Genomic DNA, 18,608 nt, shown 5'->3' on the forward strand with positions numbered 1-18,608 from the left:
AGGCTACTAAGCAGCTCAATCTAAATATCAAAACTTATACAGAATTTAACAAATTCTTACATTAATAATGGTTTTTCAACATGTTATAGAAGTTATGATCTGGCCATTTTTACACTTATTATGCCACCATCAGACCTATCCACTAGGCAGTCATAAACTTTCCATATCCATGAAGAAGGTTGTAATGCAATCACACACAAGCCTTTTGTACTAAGACTCTTTAACCCCCTTTGCACTCGATTATTATATATCTTCTTTATGAGCCTCCTATTTTAATCCTCTTCTCCATCTGCCCACATCATAGAACATTAATTTGAGCCCTGCTCCTCTGCCCAATTTTTCATAAATAAAAAATATTCTATATATATTATATTAACAACCAGTGTTTTAGAATACTGTACTCTCATTTCACCGACATGACATGATTAGTAAATACCGGCATGGAATAAGATACTAATAAATTACTGAAATTTAATGCCACCATTTCAATCCCAAAGGTCACAGTCCAAGGTAGGGTCAGATCTTGGCTCAAGGGAGCTAGCTACCAAGGAACCTCGCTCAGAAATAGTATATACAGTAGTATGTTAACCAAATCTGCCAACCTATGATAGAAAGCTATGACAACCATGACAGAAAAAAAATCCTTAGATATTATGTGTGACTGCAGATGTGGCCTGCTGTATCATGTGACTGCAGATGTGGGCCTGCTATATCATGTGACTGCAGATGTGGCCTGCTGTATCATGTGACTGCATATGTGGGCCTGCTATATCATGTGACTGTATATGTGGCCTGCTGTATCATGTGATTCTATATATGGCCTGCTGTATCATGTGACTGCAGATGTGGCCTGCTGTATCATGTGACTGTAGATGTGGCCTGCTGTATCATGTGATTGTATATATGACCTGCTGTATCATGTGACTGTAGATGTGGCCTGCTGTATCATGTGACTGCAGATGTGGCCTGCTGTATCATGTAACTGCAGATGTTGCCTCCTGTATCATGTGATTGTAGATGTGGCCTGCTGTATCATGTGACTGTAGATGTGGCCTGCTGTATCATGTGACTGTAGATGTGGCCTGCTGTATCATATGACTGTAGATGTGGCCTGCTGTATCATGTGACTGTAGATGTGGCCTGCTGTATCATGTGATTGTAGATGTGGCCTGCTGTATCATGTGATTGTAGATGTGGCCTGCTGTATCATGTGACTGTAGATGTGGCCTGCTGTATCATGTGACTGTAGATGTGGCCTGCTGTATCATGTGATTGTAGATGTGGCCTGCTGTATCATGTGACTGTAGATGTGGCCTGCTGTATCATGTGACTGTAGATGTGGCCTGCTGTATCATGTGATTGTAGATGTGGCCTGCTGTATCATGTGACTATAGATGTGGCCTGTTGTATCATGTGACTGCAGATGTAGTTTGATGTCTCTCAGAGCCAGATGAAGTTACTATTACCCATCCACTTCCTATAGTTACATCTTGGCTGCAGCAGGAAAAGGAAACCATTGGCTGGCGAGGGTCCTTCTTTTTCCCCCTAAATAATAAAGACTATCAACAAAACAGATGCTCTATATCAAGTATTTACGGTGTTCAGGTGTTCAAGTGAGATTTGTTTTCAGTCAAGTTGTTCTATAAACAACTTGAATGCTTTAAAAGTTGTCATATTATATGCAACTTGCTATTAAACACTTTAGCATTCTGGTCTCTCACCATGTACCATGAGGCCCCCACTCTTAAAACACTATTTCATTTTTTTTTTTACACTTTTGAAGTGATTTTTTAGGTTATAGCTATAAACGTGTCAAAATATTTGCAAATAATTCTTGTAGAATATAGATGCAAGAAAAAACTGTACTGATGTATTAGGGGTGAACGCGTTGAATCTACAAATGTTTGTGAACCTACATTTCTATATATTGTACTGTATATTTTACAGCTAAAAAAAAAAATATGGAAATGTGCACCCCACAATGTTGTCTACTATATATTGTTGTAAAAATGAAATAAACATAACTTCCATACTTTTTATTAGATAATTTGCAAAGCAGTAAAGAAAATATGGACAGAAAAAGCAATTACAGTACCATCTTGAGCAATAGGGTAGTTGGCCAAAGTGATTACTGCTTGAGCTCCTAATAAGCTCCGCCCACACTGTATGTCCTGTGTCTTCATGAAATTGCGAGTAGAATCATTCAGGAAATGATTATCGGAAATTCTGAGATCAGGTGATGCATTTGAGTGGAATGTTTACTTTTCAATTTCTTATGTTTTTATGAGATTGGGAGCTGCCTCGTATGGGCCAATAGGTCTTCTTGCAGTTAACTTCCTTCTTATGATGCTAAAATGTGTCATCAAAATGCTAAGATGTTAATAACAAGCTTGCAGTTTTGAGTACTTTGACAAAAATAATAATAATATCTGCAAAAATATACTGTACAGTATATTTGTGATACATATGGTTTCCCACTGTTGGGGACATGAAGAATGTTATGATTATGCAGGCGATGAGTCACAATAACGTGGCTAAAGTATGTTGACCAGACCAATTGACTTGAGAATGGTCCAGGACAGACCGAAACGTCGTCGTCCCTTCTCCTTCTAGTGTGTGGACTGGTCAACGTTATGATTATGCTTATCAAAGTCCTCTTAGGCAATCTACTGACCTTTCCAGGATACAACCTACAACATCTCCAACACCTGGGTACCTGTTTGCTGCTAGGTGAACAGCCATCACATGAAATCACATTGCCCCAAGTGCTTTGTCCTGCCACAGGAATTAAACCTGGGATTTTTTGCCGAGACATGACCGTACCACATACATTATTTACTTATTTACACCCATACACACACACACAGATGAATACAACTAGGTGAATACAGAGTTTGTGTGAGAAGGTTCAGAGGTTTGCCACCAGACTAGTGCGGAACTGAGGAGCATGAACTATGAGGACAGACTAGGGGCATTTAACCTCACGTTACTAGAAGACAGAAGAGTTAGGGGGACATGATCACTACATTCAACATTCTCAAAGGAATGGATAGGGGTAGACAAAGACAGTTTAATTTAACAAAGGGCACATGCACTAGGGAATACAGGAGGAAATTGAGTGTCCAAATGAGCCATAGAGACATTAGAAAGAATTTTTTTAGTGTCAGAGTAGTTAATCAATGGAATGCATTAGGAAGTGATGTAGTGAAGGCAGACTCCATACACAGTTTCAAATGTAGATATGATGGAGCCCAGTAGGTTCAGGAATCTGTACACCAGTAGATTGAGAGGCGGGACCAAAAAGCCGAAGCTCAACCCCCACAAGCACAACTAGGTGAGTACACATACACATACCGGTAGACAGTTTGAACAAGTTAAGTGAGAAGGTGGTGAAGGCCAAAACTCTCAGTAGTTTCAAAGCATTATGATGAATACCGGGAAGACAGGACACCACAAGTATAGCTCTCATCCTGTAACTACACACATCCTCCTTTCCCTACCATTCAAATTACTGTATACATAAAAGAATTTTGTTAAAAATAAACTATACCACACCATCAACACACAGTAAATTCCCACTCTTTCAGATCAATTTAACAAAATAATACAAGATGCATACAGAGCTACAGTATTGTAATTATGGTCGCTCTTACCCTGATTATACAGTTCACATGTTCACATATACCGTAGCCTCCTAAGTGCTGTACTACCAATATGAGAGGGCAATAAATGTACAAATAATGCAGCTGTAATTTTTGCTATTAGAAATTTATATCTTTCTATGTTATTTTGTTATCAAAGTACATACTTTATAATATGCAAAGTAAATGGTCTATCATTTGTACTAATGTAAAGATGCTTCTTGGTAAGTTAAAATTCCAAAACTTTAAAGATCTTCAGATTTAATGGACAGGGTCTGGTTCTTATGTATCAAGATGATTAGACCACTATATAATACAATAGTACCTTATATCGAAAGTCCCACAATCTGGCACATATAAATCAAACAGTACACACACATTTATTTGAAATAAATTGCTACAAAACACATACTATACTGTACATCGAATGTATTATACATCACCATATACAGTACGCAAACATGAAAGCGAGTTTCTTTTTAAGAAAGGTACTAGGATCTGAATAATCTGACAAGTTTTAAGTTATCATCATATTGCAGAGCTTTAAAAGCTATAAATAATATAAAGAAGTTCATTAAAACTCTGAATTATGATTGTGACTTCTTAGTACAGTACTACTGTACCCGATTATCTGGATAATTGGTACATTGGTTCTTAAGAGTCAGTACAGTATATCTGAAAATCCATATAAGCGAAGAAAGAAAAAAAAAAAAAGAGAAATTACAAAATCACGTATTATAGGATAATGATGATTTAACATGGACACAGGGTGCTAAATTAATACAGTACGTAATTATCAGAAGAAAGTGCCCAGTTGGAAAGACTATGTAGCAGCATTTGTGTCGCTGGATATTCAAAAGGTTCAAAATGTCAGTCCGGATGTCAATACGAGAACAAAAGGATTCAAGGTGATAATATCAAAGGTATCGGATTCATAAATATAGTAATCGATACCAAAGTTTAAACAATATGTTATGGTTATAATCACTTTTACTGCATAATTATTTTTAGATACCATCATCTGGTTGGGTTATATCATCTCGAGAAAACTAAATTCTAGTCCTAAGTCTGAAAAGCATAGTTATATTACAATTATGTTTAAAACGTCAAATAACTGTACTGTACATCATTTTTATTAGCAAGAATATATATTGAAACACCAAATAACTGTACATCTATTTTTTTTAGCAAGAATATACTCTATATATCACAACTAAATGGTGCTCTGGATAGGTTAACTTAGTTATAATAATCAGACATTACTGTATCTTTTTTACGTTTATCGCCAACATTTCCTCGGTCACTACTTTTTCTTCTTTCTTCCCTTCTGTGACGACATCACCTCTTGCTTAGTCTTCCGTTTACGATTTGAGCGCCGAGTCTGCTGTGGAATTTCAAAATCAAGTTCCTCCGAGTCCTGAACGAAAATACAATTGATTTTTATAATATGAACTGAAGAACATGTATAAATCATGTGATCTGTTTTGGTGAAAAACATTAATAAGCAATACCTTTTTTTTCAGCATTTTCTAACAATGAAGGTGCCAATTCCTGGTTAGTTAGACACACACCACCACCAGCATGCTTGTTCACACACAGCTAGGTTAGAATATACACGCACTATCCTATTATCAATACTGTATTTATAATGGTAAAGAAATCACAGAAGCTAATATCAACAGCTAAATCTAAAATACCTGCACAGCAATTTTTACAACATAATTTTATTTTTTGCAATTTTCTTATCAAGCGGGGTTTGTTTTGTTATGCCTATCTTTCTTGGTGCCTAACCCCGGTCGATGGCAGACAAGGAATACCCCCCAACCACAGGGGGTTTCCAGAGGCCATTGCTCCTTTGCCTCTCTGAGGGGGGGCCAGGTTCTGGCTCATGGTACCCAGTAGGCTGAACTCCACTGAGTATAATGCCCTAGACTAATATATCGCATATTAGCCCGATAGCTCCAGGGAGCCAAAGGGGCACCCCACAGAAAAGTCATAATAGAAACATAAATAAATACAGCAGTGAAGTTCCCCATTATAAAAAATAATATATGCATGATACTGGATTACATGTAAACAATAGAATCATACCAATGCTTGTGATAATTTGGAGGGAATGTATTCAGGGTCCCCTTGAGAACTGCTGATTAGTGGCTGTGTGTCAAAGTTGTCATCATCGTGGATAGTATGGTCAGGGTGAGGAGCAGTCATCCTGGCTCGAGTAGACCGCCTCCCAACCTCTGGACTCAGTGGTAGTACCTGGAACTCAGCTTCTCTATCTTCTACATCACTGACATGTGATGTTTCAGGTTGATGGGCTGGTATCAGTTCTTCATCATACTCCTTTTCATTCAGTCTAACTGAAAGAATATGTATACCATAATTGTAAATGAATTTGGCAAGTTTTATGACAACTCTGTGACCTACTTCACTTTCTCCCATAACCCATTCACCACCCACATTATTCTTATGGCTAATAATAAAGTTTTCCATAATACAAATTATGCAAAACATGTAGTTTACCTAGAATGCAAGCCATTGCTTTCCTTTACTATGTATTTCAATATTAAGACATGTAAGTGCTGAGTGTACCAATAGAGTAAGTCACTAATAGTCAAGTGAAAACATCACAGGTCTGCCTGGATGCTTATTGATGCTGATGCTCCAAGTACTACATACATCATGGCCATTGTTGGGCCATGTAGAGGTGTTAGGGAGCCACAGATGACTGAATGGCCAGGATAATAGATATTCATTAGTGTGTTTTCAAGCCCACAGTAATCATGCCCCCTCCCCCAATGATGTCACATACATGACTGCCAGTACCAGCTCATACTAACCAAACCAGAAATCAGAACACACCACCTAGTGTCCCTAACCATAGTCAGGTAGCAGCACTGCTACAAGACAGGTTCTGCCAATTACCAGCAACTGACTGGGACCGATTAGAACCTAAGTATTGACCTTGTTGACCAAAGGCATCGAGGTAAGTCAGTTGTTTTTGCATACAAGATTTTGGTATTGAATATCCCTGTACATACCCTGTCCAGAGGGTAATTCAGAACTCTGCCTGGATAATCATTTACAGTTAGTTGCCAGCGGCGTCTGATCAGACACCAGCACACTTCCGCACTCATATAACTCAGTTTGTGTTGACTTCAACAACTGGAATATGGCCTTTGTGCCCTTCCAGTCAGGAATGGTAGGGTCTTATAAGATCTGTAGTACTTTGGACACCACTGGAGATCCTTTCTAGGTCTTGATGCATCCCTTACTATCTGCATGCATCTTCTTGAGGTTATCTTGAGATGATTTCAGGGCTTTTTAGTGTCCCCGCAGCCCAGTCCTCGATAAGGCCTCCACCCCCAGGAAGCAGCCCGTGACAGCTGACTAACACCCAGGTACCTATTTTACTGCTAGGTAATAGGGGCACAGGGTGAAAGAAACTCTGCCCATTGTTTCTCACCGGCGCCCGGCGAGAACCGGCGTGCCCAAAGGAGCTGCACTTTCATTGGTTGCCTAACTCGGGTTACAAGTACTGTACTGTATGTTCTTTCCTAGCCTCAAGAGACCCTAGTACTGCACATATGCTCCTAGTAATGCTAGTGTCACCAACCAGCCTTAGTAGCATTACCACATTAAGTCCAAGACATTTCCATGGAGTTTTCCACTCTGGTCTCTTACAGTCATAGAAAAAGGTTACACAAGAAATTCATATTCTGATTATATTGCATTCTTATAAATTCCTGAAATTTGCCTTTAGGGCTTAGAGATATGGAGAAACACGAATTCTCTGTTCTGTACAGACATCATATCATCAAAGCACATTCCTCTTGCTTACTGTATTATTTTTGTAGGATGTAGGCTAATTCCACTCTTGGACTTGTGAGGGGTTGCAGACAGCAAGTGTCTGATCTTCCATCTCATTCGACTGCTCACGTTGCACCCAAGTTAAAGTTAATTGATCAAAAATTTAAGAGAGAGTTCTTCGAGCTCTTCTCTCGTAAGATCCATAACTCTCCAGTGCACAAACTATGTACTATCAATGACTGGTGTACTGATTTAGTGCTTACAGTGAATGGGTCACAACACTCGTGGTGGGCACATATTTCTATTGTACGTTATCTTGAAGTTATCCTAAAATTATTACGAGGCTTAGCGTTCCTGCAGCCAAGTCCTCAACCAGGCCTCCTTTTTTGTTACACATTCCCAGGAAGCAGCTTGTAGCAGCTTTCTAACTCCCAGGTACCTATTTACTGCTAGGTGAACAGGAGCATCAGGGTGAAAGAAACTGTGCCCATTTGTTTCTGCCTCTGCTGGGGATCAAACCCAGAACCTTAGGAACCTTAATAAGTCCCCCCTCCCCCCCTTCTATTTCGCATCACGTTTACCGAGTATTAATCTCTAAACCTGCACTTGCTACAAATTATACAGACATTATATCCAGCTGGGAGAACCTCTGATTGAGGCTAGTTCACTGTTTATACTAGTGTATTATAGGTTGGCAGAAAGTGTTACTGGGACTGGGTATTGCTAGAGTACAGTACTAGAGACAGCCAGATACCATTTCCCTTGATTGGACTATCAGCCTTGGGCTGTTCTTGTGTTTTCAGTGTTAGCAGACATAGGTAATTCATTGATACAGATATCAGGCCATAGCATAGTTGCTCTTGCCAGGTAATGTAGTTTGGATTTCTTCCTACAGCATTGTTGCCAAGTTGACAAACTGGTGTTCCTTGACATGTGTGTGCAGTTTTCTACAGTACTGTATCTGCACAAATAATAATTAGTACAAAAACTCTTATGTAGCAAGCATAAAAAAATAGACAATGGATACAATTGAAGGATTGTATCCTTCCATTGTATCCAGATTTGCTGTGAACCTGTTTCCATCCCAAGAGATTCGACTGCATATTCCAACATTTTCCTTGAATTGACAGATTGGGGACATTTTACTTCTCATTTGGAAGAGATAATACCAAAATTGAACCGTTTTCCAATACTATATCTCTCTTTATAATTTCCTAGTGCCATAATACTTTGCTAAATATTTTGAGGATAATTTTATTGGTAAAAATATTACAACCATTTAAGTTCTTTGTGAACTCAAGATGACCACAAGTTGACTGACATCAAGGTTAAAATTTGCCAGTTCACTTAAAATGTCTTAATACAGTAGGTTTTTAATTTTACCAACATTTAATGAATTTAAATTTACATTGACACATTCCAAAACCTGTATGCCAATATCTTACACTATAATTTCCAAGTGCTTCAGTAGCATCATAATGCTACAGTGTGTGTACATCATCAATAAAATGATTTCGCAGTAACGAGAACAAATCAATATCGTGCAGATCTTGGTAATTAAAATCATTTAAATTTAATATAAATCCTGTATACGAAACAAAAGCAAATTATTTACTTAATTCAAATATTATTTGCTACTATATACTGTAATTACAAAAATATAAAACAAATATACTGTACCAATTAATTTAGGAACTCGACTGAAATATAAAACAAGAATATCTAATAAATACTGCACTGTATAAGTTTATTTGGATAAGCCTATAGATGCTGACCTGGTGGAACAGCAAGGTGTAGAGGTTCAGAGTCCTGCAGCAAAGGTTCAGTGTCCTGCAGCAAAGGTTCAGTGTCCTGCAGCAGAGGTTCAGAGTCCTGCAGCAGAGATTCAGAGTCCTGCAGCACAAGTTCAGAGTCCTGCAGCAAGCTCACACTCTCGCCGCTACCCTCTGAACTTGATGGACTAGCCAGAAAAAAGTCTGGGCTAGACTCTACCCGCTTCTCACTGGGTAAAATGTTGTTTGGCAACGGGTCATCACTATCAAGTAAAGCTGCATCGTCTGTATGGTTGCCGAAACAATTTTCTTGTCGAGGCTTGAAACTATGCTCATCTACAAGATGAACTTCACACTTCGCCTTACTCTTCTTTTGCACTGCACACGTGTCAACACTGTTTGCTGTTTCTGGATCAACTGGGTAAAATATTTCTTTCTTACCTTGTTTATCACTATTTTTTCCTGGGTTTACTGAATTATTACAAACTAAATGTTTTTTTTTCTTGGAAAGAACACTAATGTTTTCATCTTTACTTTCATTTAATTTCAGTATTTCACTACTTTTCATAACTCTACTGTCACTCTGAGTATATTTACCCAACAGTGTATCACCTGAGGAGGTGCTCGGATTAGTTAAATTGCTATCTGTCCAATTACCACCCAGCATTTGTTCACACGTGTCCTTCTGCTTCTCTGCTGCACGCACTTTTAAATCTTCCCTACGTTGCTCTTCTTTCCTTCTCCGAACATCATCAATAAGCTGTGCAAAATGATCTTTATTTTTCTTCACTGAAAATGTAAGTTAAAAAATATATGAGTTGATTACAGTATATAGCATTCTGAGAAATGTGAAGTTACAACACCTAAGCATAAATCATTCCCATGTATTGTATTGTACTCTAAGCATGCGGTATTGTGCAGGCTAACTGTGTTACTCCTCATATACCTGTGAGGTTGAGAAATAAAATACACTAAAAGGTAAAGAACTTAAGCCACGCATACAAAATGAAAACGAGTCTCTTCGTCATTCAGGTACTTCCCCATTATCAGTGAACATAAGACTAAAGGCAAACAGCAGAAGGCCTATAGACTCATATGAGGCAGCTCATATTTACCCAAACTCATATGTCTATTATGTTACCCAGTAATGTATTGTGCTCCATAAATCAACCACCTTATTATCAAAAGTCTAATATTTACCAAAGTCTTTCTGGAATCTAAACTTATCCAATTTTTAACCATTGTTTCATGTTCTATTTTGTATTGATATATTTAACACCTTACTAATATCCCCTTTATAGTGCCATGTCATTCATTTTAATACTTCAATTACAGTATATCACTTCTAGAAAGGCAAAGAGTAAGAAACTTTAAATAAAAAGAAATAATAATATACTTACTGTAATTTTTTTGTTCCTTTTCAATAATCTCTGGAGCAGTTTTTCTGTCATATGTGAAAATCTGCAATTGAATAGTGATCAGTATACGGATGAAATGTACAGCACTTAATAACTTTCTATCAACTCAATGCAAGCTCACTACTCTCTAGCCCCCCTTCCTGGTAAGGACCAATTCAGATACTCCACTTGTGAACTGAAGCCAGATTAGCCTAACCTACTAACAGAGGAAACCCGATATCTTTGTACTTGACCTGTAGATATAAATGTTTATGGCATTGATAAATAAACAAATAGAAAACTATTACAATACAGTATTTGTAAATTTCAGCGCTTTCAGTATAATGTATCTTATTACCGTATCAAAATTTATATAATAAATTATAAACTTTGGATTATTTAATCTTGGTTTTCTGTATATGTTTTATTTTGAATTTTAATAAAGTTGCAAAAAATATACAGCACTGTTAATTTAACTTTTTTTTTTATACAAATGAACTCACACTCTGAGAACTGGCCACTCGTGCCTTCTCCCGCTCCTCGCGCTCCACTTGTCGCAGCAGCTCAGGTATAGGACGTGGTTCTGCTACGTCACATTCAGCATTATATAGAGTTACATATCTGAAAACATAACATTTCTTTAAAAAATAAAGAGTAACTAGGTAGGATACATCAAATTTTATTAAAACTAAGGTAGTACTGTATTCTTATTGGAGATATCCCTTAAATACTGTATGTCTTTTATGAACTGGAGTCAGGACTCTATAAAATTTGATATTTATGTATTATTTGGCATATTCCTACTGCAACAAAAATGTCACATTATATTTACATGACAAGACAATTATATTGGAGCCATTATGTTTGTTGCCAGTACTTGCCTGCGGTGCCTATTGACCAATGCTGTTTTATCACCCTGAAATGATAAGCCAATTTCTTTAAGCTTCTGTCGCATTTGCTTCTCTGACAACAAAGAGTATACCAACTTCGGCAAGAGTTTCCGTTTAGAAGTCTCCATAATTCTGATGAAGATAATACCACAGGGCAAGTTATGTATTTATATTGATAAATATTGTATTCGGTATTAAATCCACAAAACTAAAAATAATATCAAGGATGTTATCCAAATTTAGAGCATATAATACTGCATTTACATTAATAAAGTTCAACCCCATTGTAAAAGGTTAAGTAATCTGGTATTTTTCCCATAGGGCCGAATTACCCAATTTATATTTTGAGTTCATATTTAAATTTATAAACAAAAATCAAGATATAAATTGGTATCCTGTAATAAATTGCTACAATTATTTGTACATGTCTATATACTACTGAAGTCTGAGTTCAAGATCCCTTTCCTCAGAGGGGAGGCCAGAGCAGTCTCTCTTTTCATGAAGGTGTGACCATTGATAATTCACCTTCTTATACCGTTGAGCTCCACAAAAGCAACTCTGGTTGCTTATTGAAAATCGGTTATCCAGTGCCAGAAGCTATCTTCTTTTTCCGTGTGGCTACGAATGTTTCCACATCCTGTAATGTTTGACTAGGTCCTCTGACCTTCAAAACTGGCACTTGAACAAAATATGTGGCACCAAATTATGGCAACAGAACCAAATGTCACCATAATGGAAGCTCTAGAAACTCATGGAATGCCTCCCTCAAACTCCCATCAATTTCTACAAGTATTTGGAACATAATTAAGGTATGTTATGTGTAGAACATCGTGACATGTTAAAGTGACAAATATACTGTAACCAAGTACAGTATATTGGAGTCAAACTGGAAGCATGGTGGTAGTTTTTTATCTAATTCACATGTAAATGTTTTCTTCTTGTTTAAGATGATCAAGATTGAATGCTATAAAGATTAATGTTAAATATAAAGATGTGCATCTCACTTTCTTATCAATTTAATAAAAAGGAGACAGGTAAGGTATATAATCATTTACAGACTGGTACTGAGCTGTTCAAAATTTTTTTTTTTTTTGTAAATGGAAACTTAAAAATATGTCTTTTGAGAATTTGTCATTTTCCGTACCTTTTTAATAAGTTTGAATGATATGGATAAAAAGAATTGTTTGTTTTTCTAACTAGAAAGATAATAATATAAATTAATTTGGTTTAAATCCATTCTAACTCTTCGGAACAAATCGGGTAACAAAGTGTTGCAGCAAAAGGGATAACGGGGTGGCCACAGATACGTCGGGGGGTTGACCACTACTCTAAAGGGATGACCACAAATAAAACTTCTCTACACATTCACCCGTCTGAAGGTATCAAGACCACCGAAGGAACAGCAGAATACCATGATACTTTGGCTATATTATATGCCAAGCAGTCACTAGTTGCTTGCCGAGAAAAATAAAGTTGAAAGAATGAGGACCGACTGTACAAACTATTTACAGTTGTGAAAGAATGAGGACTCACCTTGATAACTACAGTACAGTAAGTACAAATTAAAAAGTAGTGAAGACAAAACATTACAACAGAAAATCATAGGAGAAACAGCTGTTGCATAAAAGACAACAAAATAAAAGTGAGTAGTATATGGACTGACACCCAAGCAACTCAGCAGTTGGAGTGTGTGTGTGTGTGTGTGTGTGTGTGTGTGTGTGTGGGGGGGGGGGGGGGGAGGGGTGAAAAAAGACAATAACCATCAGTGACTCAAAGTGTTACTGTAAACATCGTTTCCTGTAGTTGGGAACAGGAAGCATGTTAGGCTTAATAGGATCTTATTAGACCAGCAACTGACCTTTCCCCAAGATGCAACCCACAACAGTTGTCTCGCAGGTGCCTTATTTTTTGCTAGCTGAACAGCAGAAACAGATAAAAGGAAACTTGCCCAGATGTTTCAGTTTACACCGGAAATACACCAAACGTTTTGCAGACGATGAGTCACAATAACATGGCTGAAGATATGAAGACCAAACCACACCAGAAGATGAGGAGACGACGATGTTTCGGTCCATCCTGGACCAATATCAAGTTGATTCTGATGGGTGCGAGGGAGGCATGGGCATTAAGTAAGGCAAGAGAGAGGTGGAGAGAGGTGAGGAAGAGGAAATTAAATTCCTAGAGGAAGGCAAGAGCAAGGCAAAATGTACGGATGCAATCTCACAACCAAACCTTTTGGTTGTGAACCGATTGCACTGACCACTGTGCAACAGTAATTTCATTTAAGACAAACACCAATCGGTCTGCCGCCCGTATAATCATTTTAAAGTGAATAACTTGTAAATAAACACTAACATTTCTACATCTTCTCCTTTCTCCATGCGTTGAAGACAAGCATCAAGGTGCAAGTTTATATTTCTCTCGGGCACAGCCACACCGCACACAGGGCATGGCACACGCCCGCCATCTTCTCCATTACCCTCATTGCTTGTGCTGAAAAAAAGTTTGAATTACTAAAACTCACAAGTTAACCAAAATAATTGTTATAAAATAACAAGATTTACACAAATTATTTAACAGCAATGTGAATGGATGAATATATGAATACACTTCTGACCAGACACCTAAGGTTAGTTACCTATGATTAAATATAGAAAAATGTCCAGAAGCTACTTGACAAGCACCCCGAGTTGAAGGTGACTGTGAGGTAGACATTCGAGATGCCTGTAAACTACCAAGGGGAGACTTTAGTGTAACTTCACTACTACTGCTGCTGCTGCTGCTTTTTGATGGTGTAGTGTAATTGTTGTTGTTGCTTTTCAATGGTGAACTGCTTTGGCTTGAGAGCATATTCTTCCCCAAATTTATCTTGTGGGGAACATTGTTACCTCTGTCACTCCTGTTTGAAAAAAATATTGTAGTTAAAATTAAGCATTAAACAGTACTATAAATAACAGTAACATTTTATTTATTTACCCACCAAAAATTTATCATTCAACACAAAGAATTTCATAAAAATGTAAAAATGATAGAGTAACTTGAATTTGTACATACTAATCTTGCAAAAAGATACATTTGGCTGTGCTAGTAAGAACTACCAACAAACCTTTGTGTAGATAGAAAACCCTTAGGTGAGGCAATTTTTCCCTCCCTCCCCGTGCTGCTTGTTTCTCCAGATGTTGTAGTAGTGGTGATAAAAGGCTGGCTAGAGGGAAAGCTACTTATAACAGCTTCGTCTGCCTTAGCCTCCCCTTCACACTTGCTCGTCTCCAAGTAACTAGTGATGACACCACCCTTTGATGCTTGGCTCATACGAGCCACTTTATCCCTGCAAAGCACAATTTAAAGCATAGATTTGTACTTCATTAAAATGAAGGTTACAGAAAATAAAGTTTTCTACAATACTGTACCTTATTCTGACAGGATTATTCATGTTATAAACTTTCAGTATTTAAATGGCCATGATATGCAGTCTGAGAGTAGAAAGATTAAAAATAAAATAAATAAATAAAATTAATCTTGGGTAATTTCAGGAAGATTCAGCAATAATCACAGAAATGCTCAAAACTAATCAAAATAATGCAGATGAAAAGTCATAATGTGCCTGAAAAATGTTGACCAAATCACACACTAAAAATTTACGAGATGACAATGTTTCTATCCATCCTGGACCATTATCAAGTTGATTGTGATGAGACGAGGGAGACATGAGCATTAAGTAAGGCAAGAGAGGTGAGGAGATGGAAATCTTAGAGGAAGTTATACCTTTTGCCTTGCACTTATCTTCCTCTAAGATTTCCATCTCCTCACCTCTCTTGCCTTACTTAATGCCCTTGTCTCCCTCGTCTCATCACAATCAACTTGATAATGGTCCAGGACGGACCGAAACGTCGTCGTCTCTTCAATTTCTAGTGTGTGTGGTTTGGTCAACATTAATCAAAATAATGATGTAAACGTGAGAGAGATAATATTTTCAACTTTATTACCTTAATGTAGAAAACAACCCTATGATCTCGTCAATCAGTCTATTGTTTCGTAAATGTTGAGTGGTAGTCTCTTGAAAGCAGGCAGGGCACTGTGTTTTATAGGACAAATACTGCCGAATGCACAGTGAGCAATCTGTTCAATATAATTCAATGCTGTTTAAAAGGCTCCACTGCATATAAATATATTATTTATTGTAAACGATAAATTTATAATTGACTCTTTATAAAAAACTGCATCCACATAGATAACCATCAACTAGATAATACTTAAATCCTAGTTAAACAGGGCAAGATAGGTACACCAAGATTGCAATAAAATACAATAAAATCATATGAAAGCAGATACATTAATATCAAGTGAAAGGGCAGATTCTGATTTCCATAATGAACAATTATTGCAAACTGTTTGCTTTATTTACGAGATGCCTCAAAATGGTATTACTGTACTGTACTCTATTGCTAAGCCGATGCAAAAGTGGCCTTAGTAACTGTTGTAATGACTGGTACTGTAAGTAATTTCTTGCTTTTTACTTTTAGATAAATGTTTTGTTTTATTTAAAATTCTGTATGCTAATTTTTATGTATCATATGCTAGTGTTTGCAAGTTTATTAAATTGTGTATGAAGGAATGTTTGTGGCCGAGTGTAAAGTAGATTTCACGCATATTTTTACAAGGGTGGCATCCGTGCAACTTGCTCTACCACACAGAGACAGGAGCTGAAGCTAGTAGCAGGCGGAGGCTTACCTCAGCTTTCTCAGTGTGATGGAGTACAGCAGTCCTTCTGGTGAGTTGAAAAATGTTTTCCCTGTTGTATTATGTCCCAATCCTTGTGTCTTTTTAATAAATGTACTGCATGTACCTTGTTGGTTGGTTTTAATCCAGCAAATTAAAAATAATTGTAATTTCCTAAGTGTAGTTACAGGATGAGAGCTATGCTCGTGGTGTCCCATCTTTCCAGTACTCTGTCATAAAACACTCTGAAACTACTGACAGTTTTTGGTCTCCACCATAAGTAGAGGCCGATCACTTGTATTTGAAGTTCTTCTATATATATTACATGTGTTCTGTTCAGTATTTCCATTTTTAATTAACATACATGTACTGTAAGTAAAGAGGAAGTGGGAGGGCTTTATATTTTATTAGTATTATATTTTATAAATTTCTCTCCCCCTCCTCACACTGTTCACTTTATTGCTAAGTTGTATCAGGAGTGGCATTACCAACTCCATTCATTTATAAATTTTCTCACAAACAATTCTTCCCTATTTTGTTTAATGTAGTTACTGTATGTATTTATATGAGTTTAAAAAGAGTAATATAACTTAAAACTTACAGTTATGAGAACAAGCAGTGATCATTGATGTGGACATCAATTCGTAGCAGATACCACAACGTAGCAGCTCGTCCAGACGCTGCAAGTTGAAAGAATACAGTACAGTGTACAATGGATATTTATTTTCTAGCCTGTGGTTTGGTCAACAATACAGTACAGTAATTCCTATACTTAACCATGAGAAACAAAGAAAATTGTGGTATTCATGAATTCTACAGGATATTTATTTCCATTTTAAGGATGTGCAAACTGTCAGCTCCACATCAGTAGTTTAACACATTGGATAAAAAGTTTTGCAAGTACTGTACAGCTGAAGTTTTAACTGGTTTATAATTAGATAGGAGACACCTGAAAACTCTGGGTTTATAAGTGGGTTCTGAAGTTGAATATGAATAGTATAGAAAGGCAATAAGAAAATAATAGTTTTAATACAAAAAATGCACTTTGATTTCCCACCTTTAACTGCGGAATGTTGGACGGCCACGGGAGAGAGTCCTCTATCTCCATGGTTGCTTCACATCACTTTTTAATGGAAAAAGTTAATTACAGTAATATACATGATTCAGTGTTTAACACAATTTAAGTCACAACTAGTGGGAAACATTTTATAAGTAGCATTTAGTCAACATGTCATGGAGCCCAACAGCCGAGTGGAGAGCGCTTCGGATTCATAGTCCTGAGGTTCTGGGTCGATCCCGGTGGAGGTGGAAACAAATGTGCAGAGTTTCTTTCACCCTGATGCCCCTGTTACCTGGCAGTAAATAGGTACCTGGGAGTTAGACAGCTGCTATGGGCTGCTTCCTGGGGGGGTCTGTAACAAAAAGGAGGCTTGGTCGAGGACCGGGCCGCGGGGACGCTAAGCCCCGAAATCATCTCAAGATAACCTCAAGAAGTAGTGGTGTTCTGTAGTGGATGGGTTGCTGGAGTATAATGTTACCGAGATTACACGATGCTCCTTTGAATGGAAAATATTAACTTATATACACAAAAAATTATTAATTAATAGCTTTCTATTTCTTCAATTTCAATGGGTCAGTTCATAGTCTCCGTGGTGTAGTGGTAAGACACTCGCCTGGCGTTCCGCGAGCGCTATGTCATGGGTTCGTATCCTGGCCGTGGAGGATTTACTGGGCGCAATTCCTTAACTGTAGCCTCTGTTTAACGCAACAGTAAAATGTGTACTTGGATGAAAAAACGATTCTTCGCGGCAGGGGATCGTATTCCAGGGACCATAGGATTAAGGACCTGCCCGAAACGCTACGCGTACTAGTGGCTGTAACAAGAATGTAACTCTTGTATATATCTCAAAAAGTCTGACAGGAAGTCTGACACTAACCAAAGTACACCCGGTAATTCTGGACAGGCCTGAGGAATCTTAATAGCAAGACCCTGCTTAACAACATGTTATCAGTTCAATAAACTAAACTGTTATCAGTTCAATAAAATTATATTATAATTAATTGAATTATGTCCTGACCAGGAGGGACGAGGGAGAACACCGTGTACGCCATTGTACCTCACAAGTGCTCTGGAGGGTCGGTTAAAAAGCGCCCGGATAGTTTTGAGGGTCAAGGAGAGTGTGTGTGTAAGGCCCAGATGATGTGGAGGAGTGAGAGGGCTGTCGAGTGAAGGTGAGTGCCGGAGTGCCAGACAATAACACAAACACTGCCACTGTTTACATGTTTTCCCGCCATTCTCCCCCCCCCCCTCTCACCATACATCTTTACAATCTATATAAACACTCTTCCATCACCAATTTAATGCATTGCTAGCAAATT

The 18,608-nt window shown here is 37.7% G+C and overlaps 1 protein-coding gene across 5 annotated transcripts; it reads right to left on the minus strand.

The window, feature by feature from the left end:
• Positions 1-3,885: 3,885 nt before the first annotated feature.
• LOC123773967 (E3 ubiquitin-protein ligase RAD18) lies at positions 3,886-18,506 on the minus strand. Of its 5 annotated transcripts, none has more exons than XM_045767977.2 (13): positions 18,347-18,506; positions 17,287-17,352; positions 16,831-16,909; positions 15,497-15,629; positions 14,617-14,838; positions 14,149-14,409; positions 13,866-14,003; positions 11,502-11,642; positions 11,124-11,241; positions 10,624-10,684; positions 9,227-10,012; positions 5,733-6,001; positions 3,886-5,058 (listed from the first exon to the last, which is right to left on the minus strand). In XM_045767977.2, exons 2-13 carry the CDS (start codon positions 17,335-17,337, stop codon positions 4,945-4,947), a joined length of 2,373 nt encoding a protein of 790 aa, XP_045623933.2. In that variant the 5' UTR covers positions 17,338-17,352; positions 18,347-18,506; the 3' UTR covers positions 3,886-4,944. The 5 variants fall into 5 exon arrangements, with proteins under 5 accessions (XP_045623933.2, XP_045623932.2, XP_069174795.1 ...); XM_045767976.2 differs by having other exon boundaries at positions 17,287-17,581; positions 18,347-18,503; XM_069318694.1 differs by having other exon boundaries at positions 18,308-18,503.
• Positions 18,507-18,608: the final 102 nt, after the last annotated feature.

The sequence above is a fragment of the Procambarus clarkii genome, chromosome 91, assembly GCF_040958095.1.
Source record: "Procambarus clarkii isolate CNS0578487 chromosome 91, FALCON_Pclarkii_2.0, whole genome shotgun sequence".
In the NCBI taxonomy this organism is placed as follows: domain Eukaryota; kingdom Metazoa; phylum Arthropoda; class Malacostraca; order Decapoda; family Cambaridae; genus Procambarus; species Procambarus clarkii.

What these genes read in the sequence shown, in the direction of transcription:
- LOC123773967 (XM_045767977.2), bottom strand. Translation starts at nt 17,337, where the DNA reads ATGGAGATAGAGGACTCTCTCCCGTGGCCGTCCAACATTCCGCAGTTA. An exon ending in TTGGTCAATAGGCACCGCAG is followed by an intron (nt 11,242 to 11,501) that starts GCAAGTACTGGC and finishes TTATGTTTTCAG; the next exon opens with ATATGTAACTCTATATAATG. An exon ending in CCAAATTATCACAAGCATTG is followed by an intron (nt 5,059 to 5,732) that starts GTATGATTCTAT and finishes ATTTTCGTTCAG; the next exon opens with GACTCGGAGGAACTTGATTT.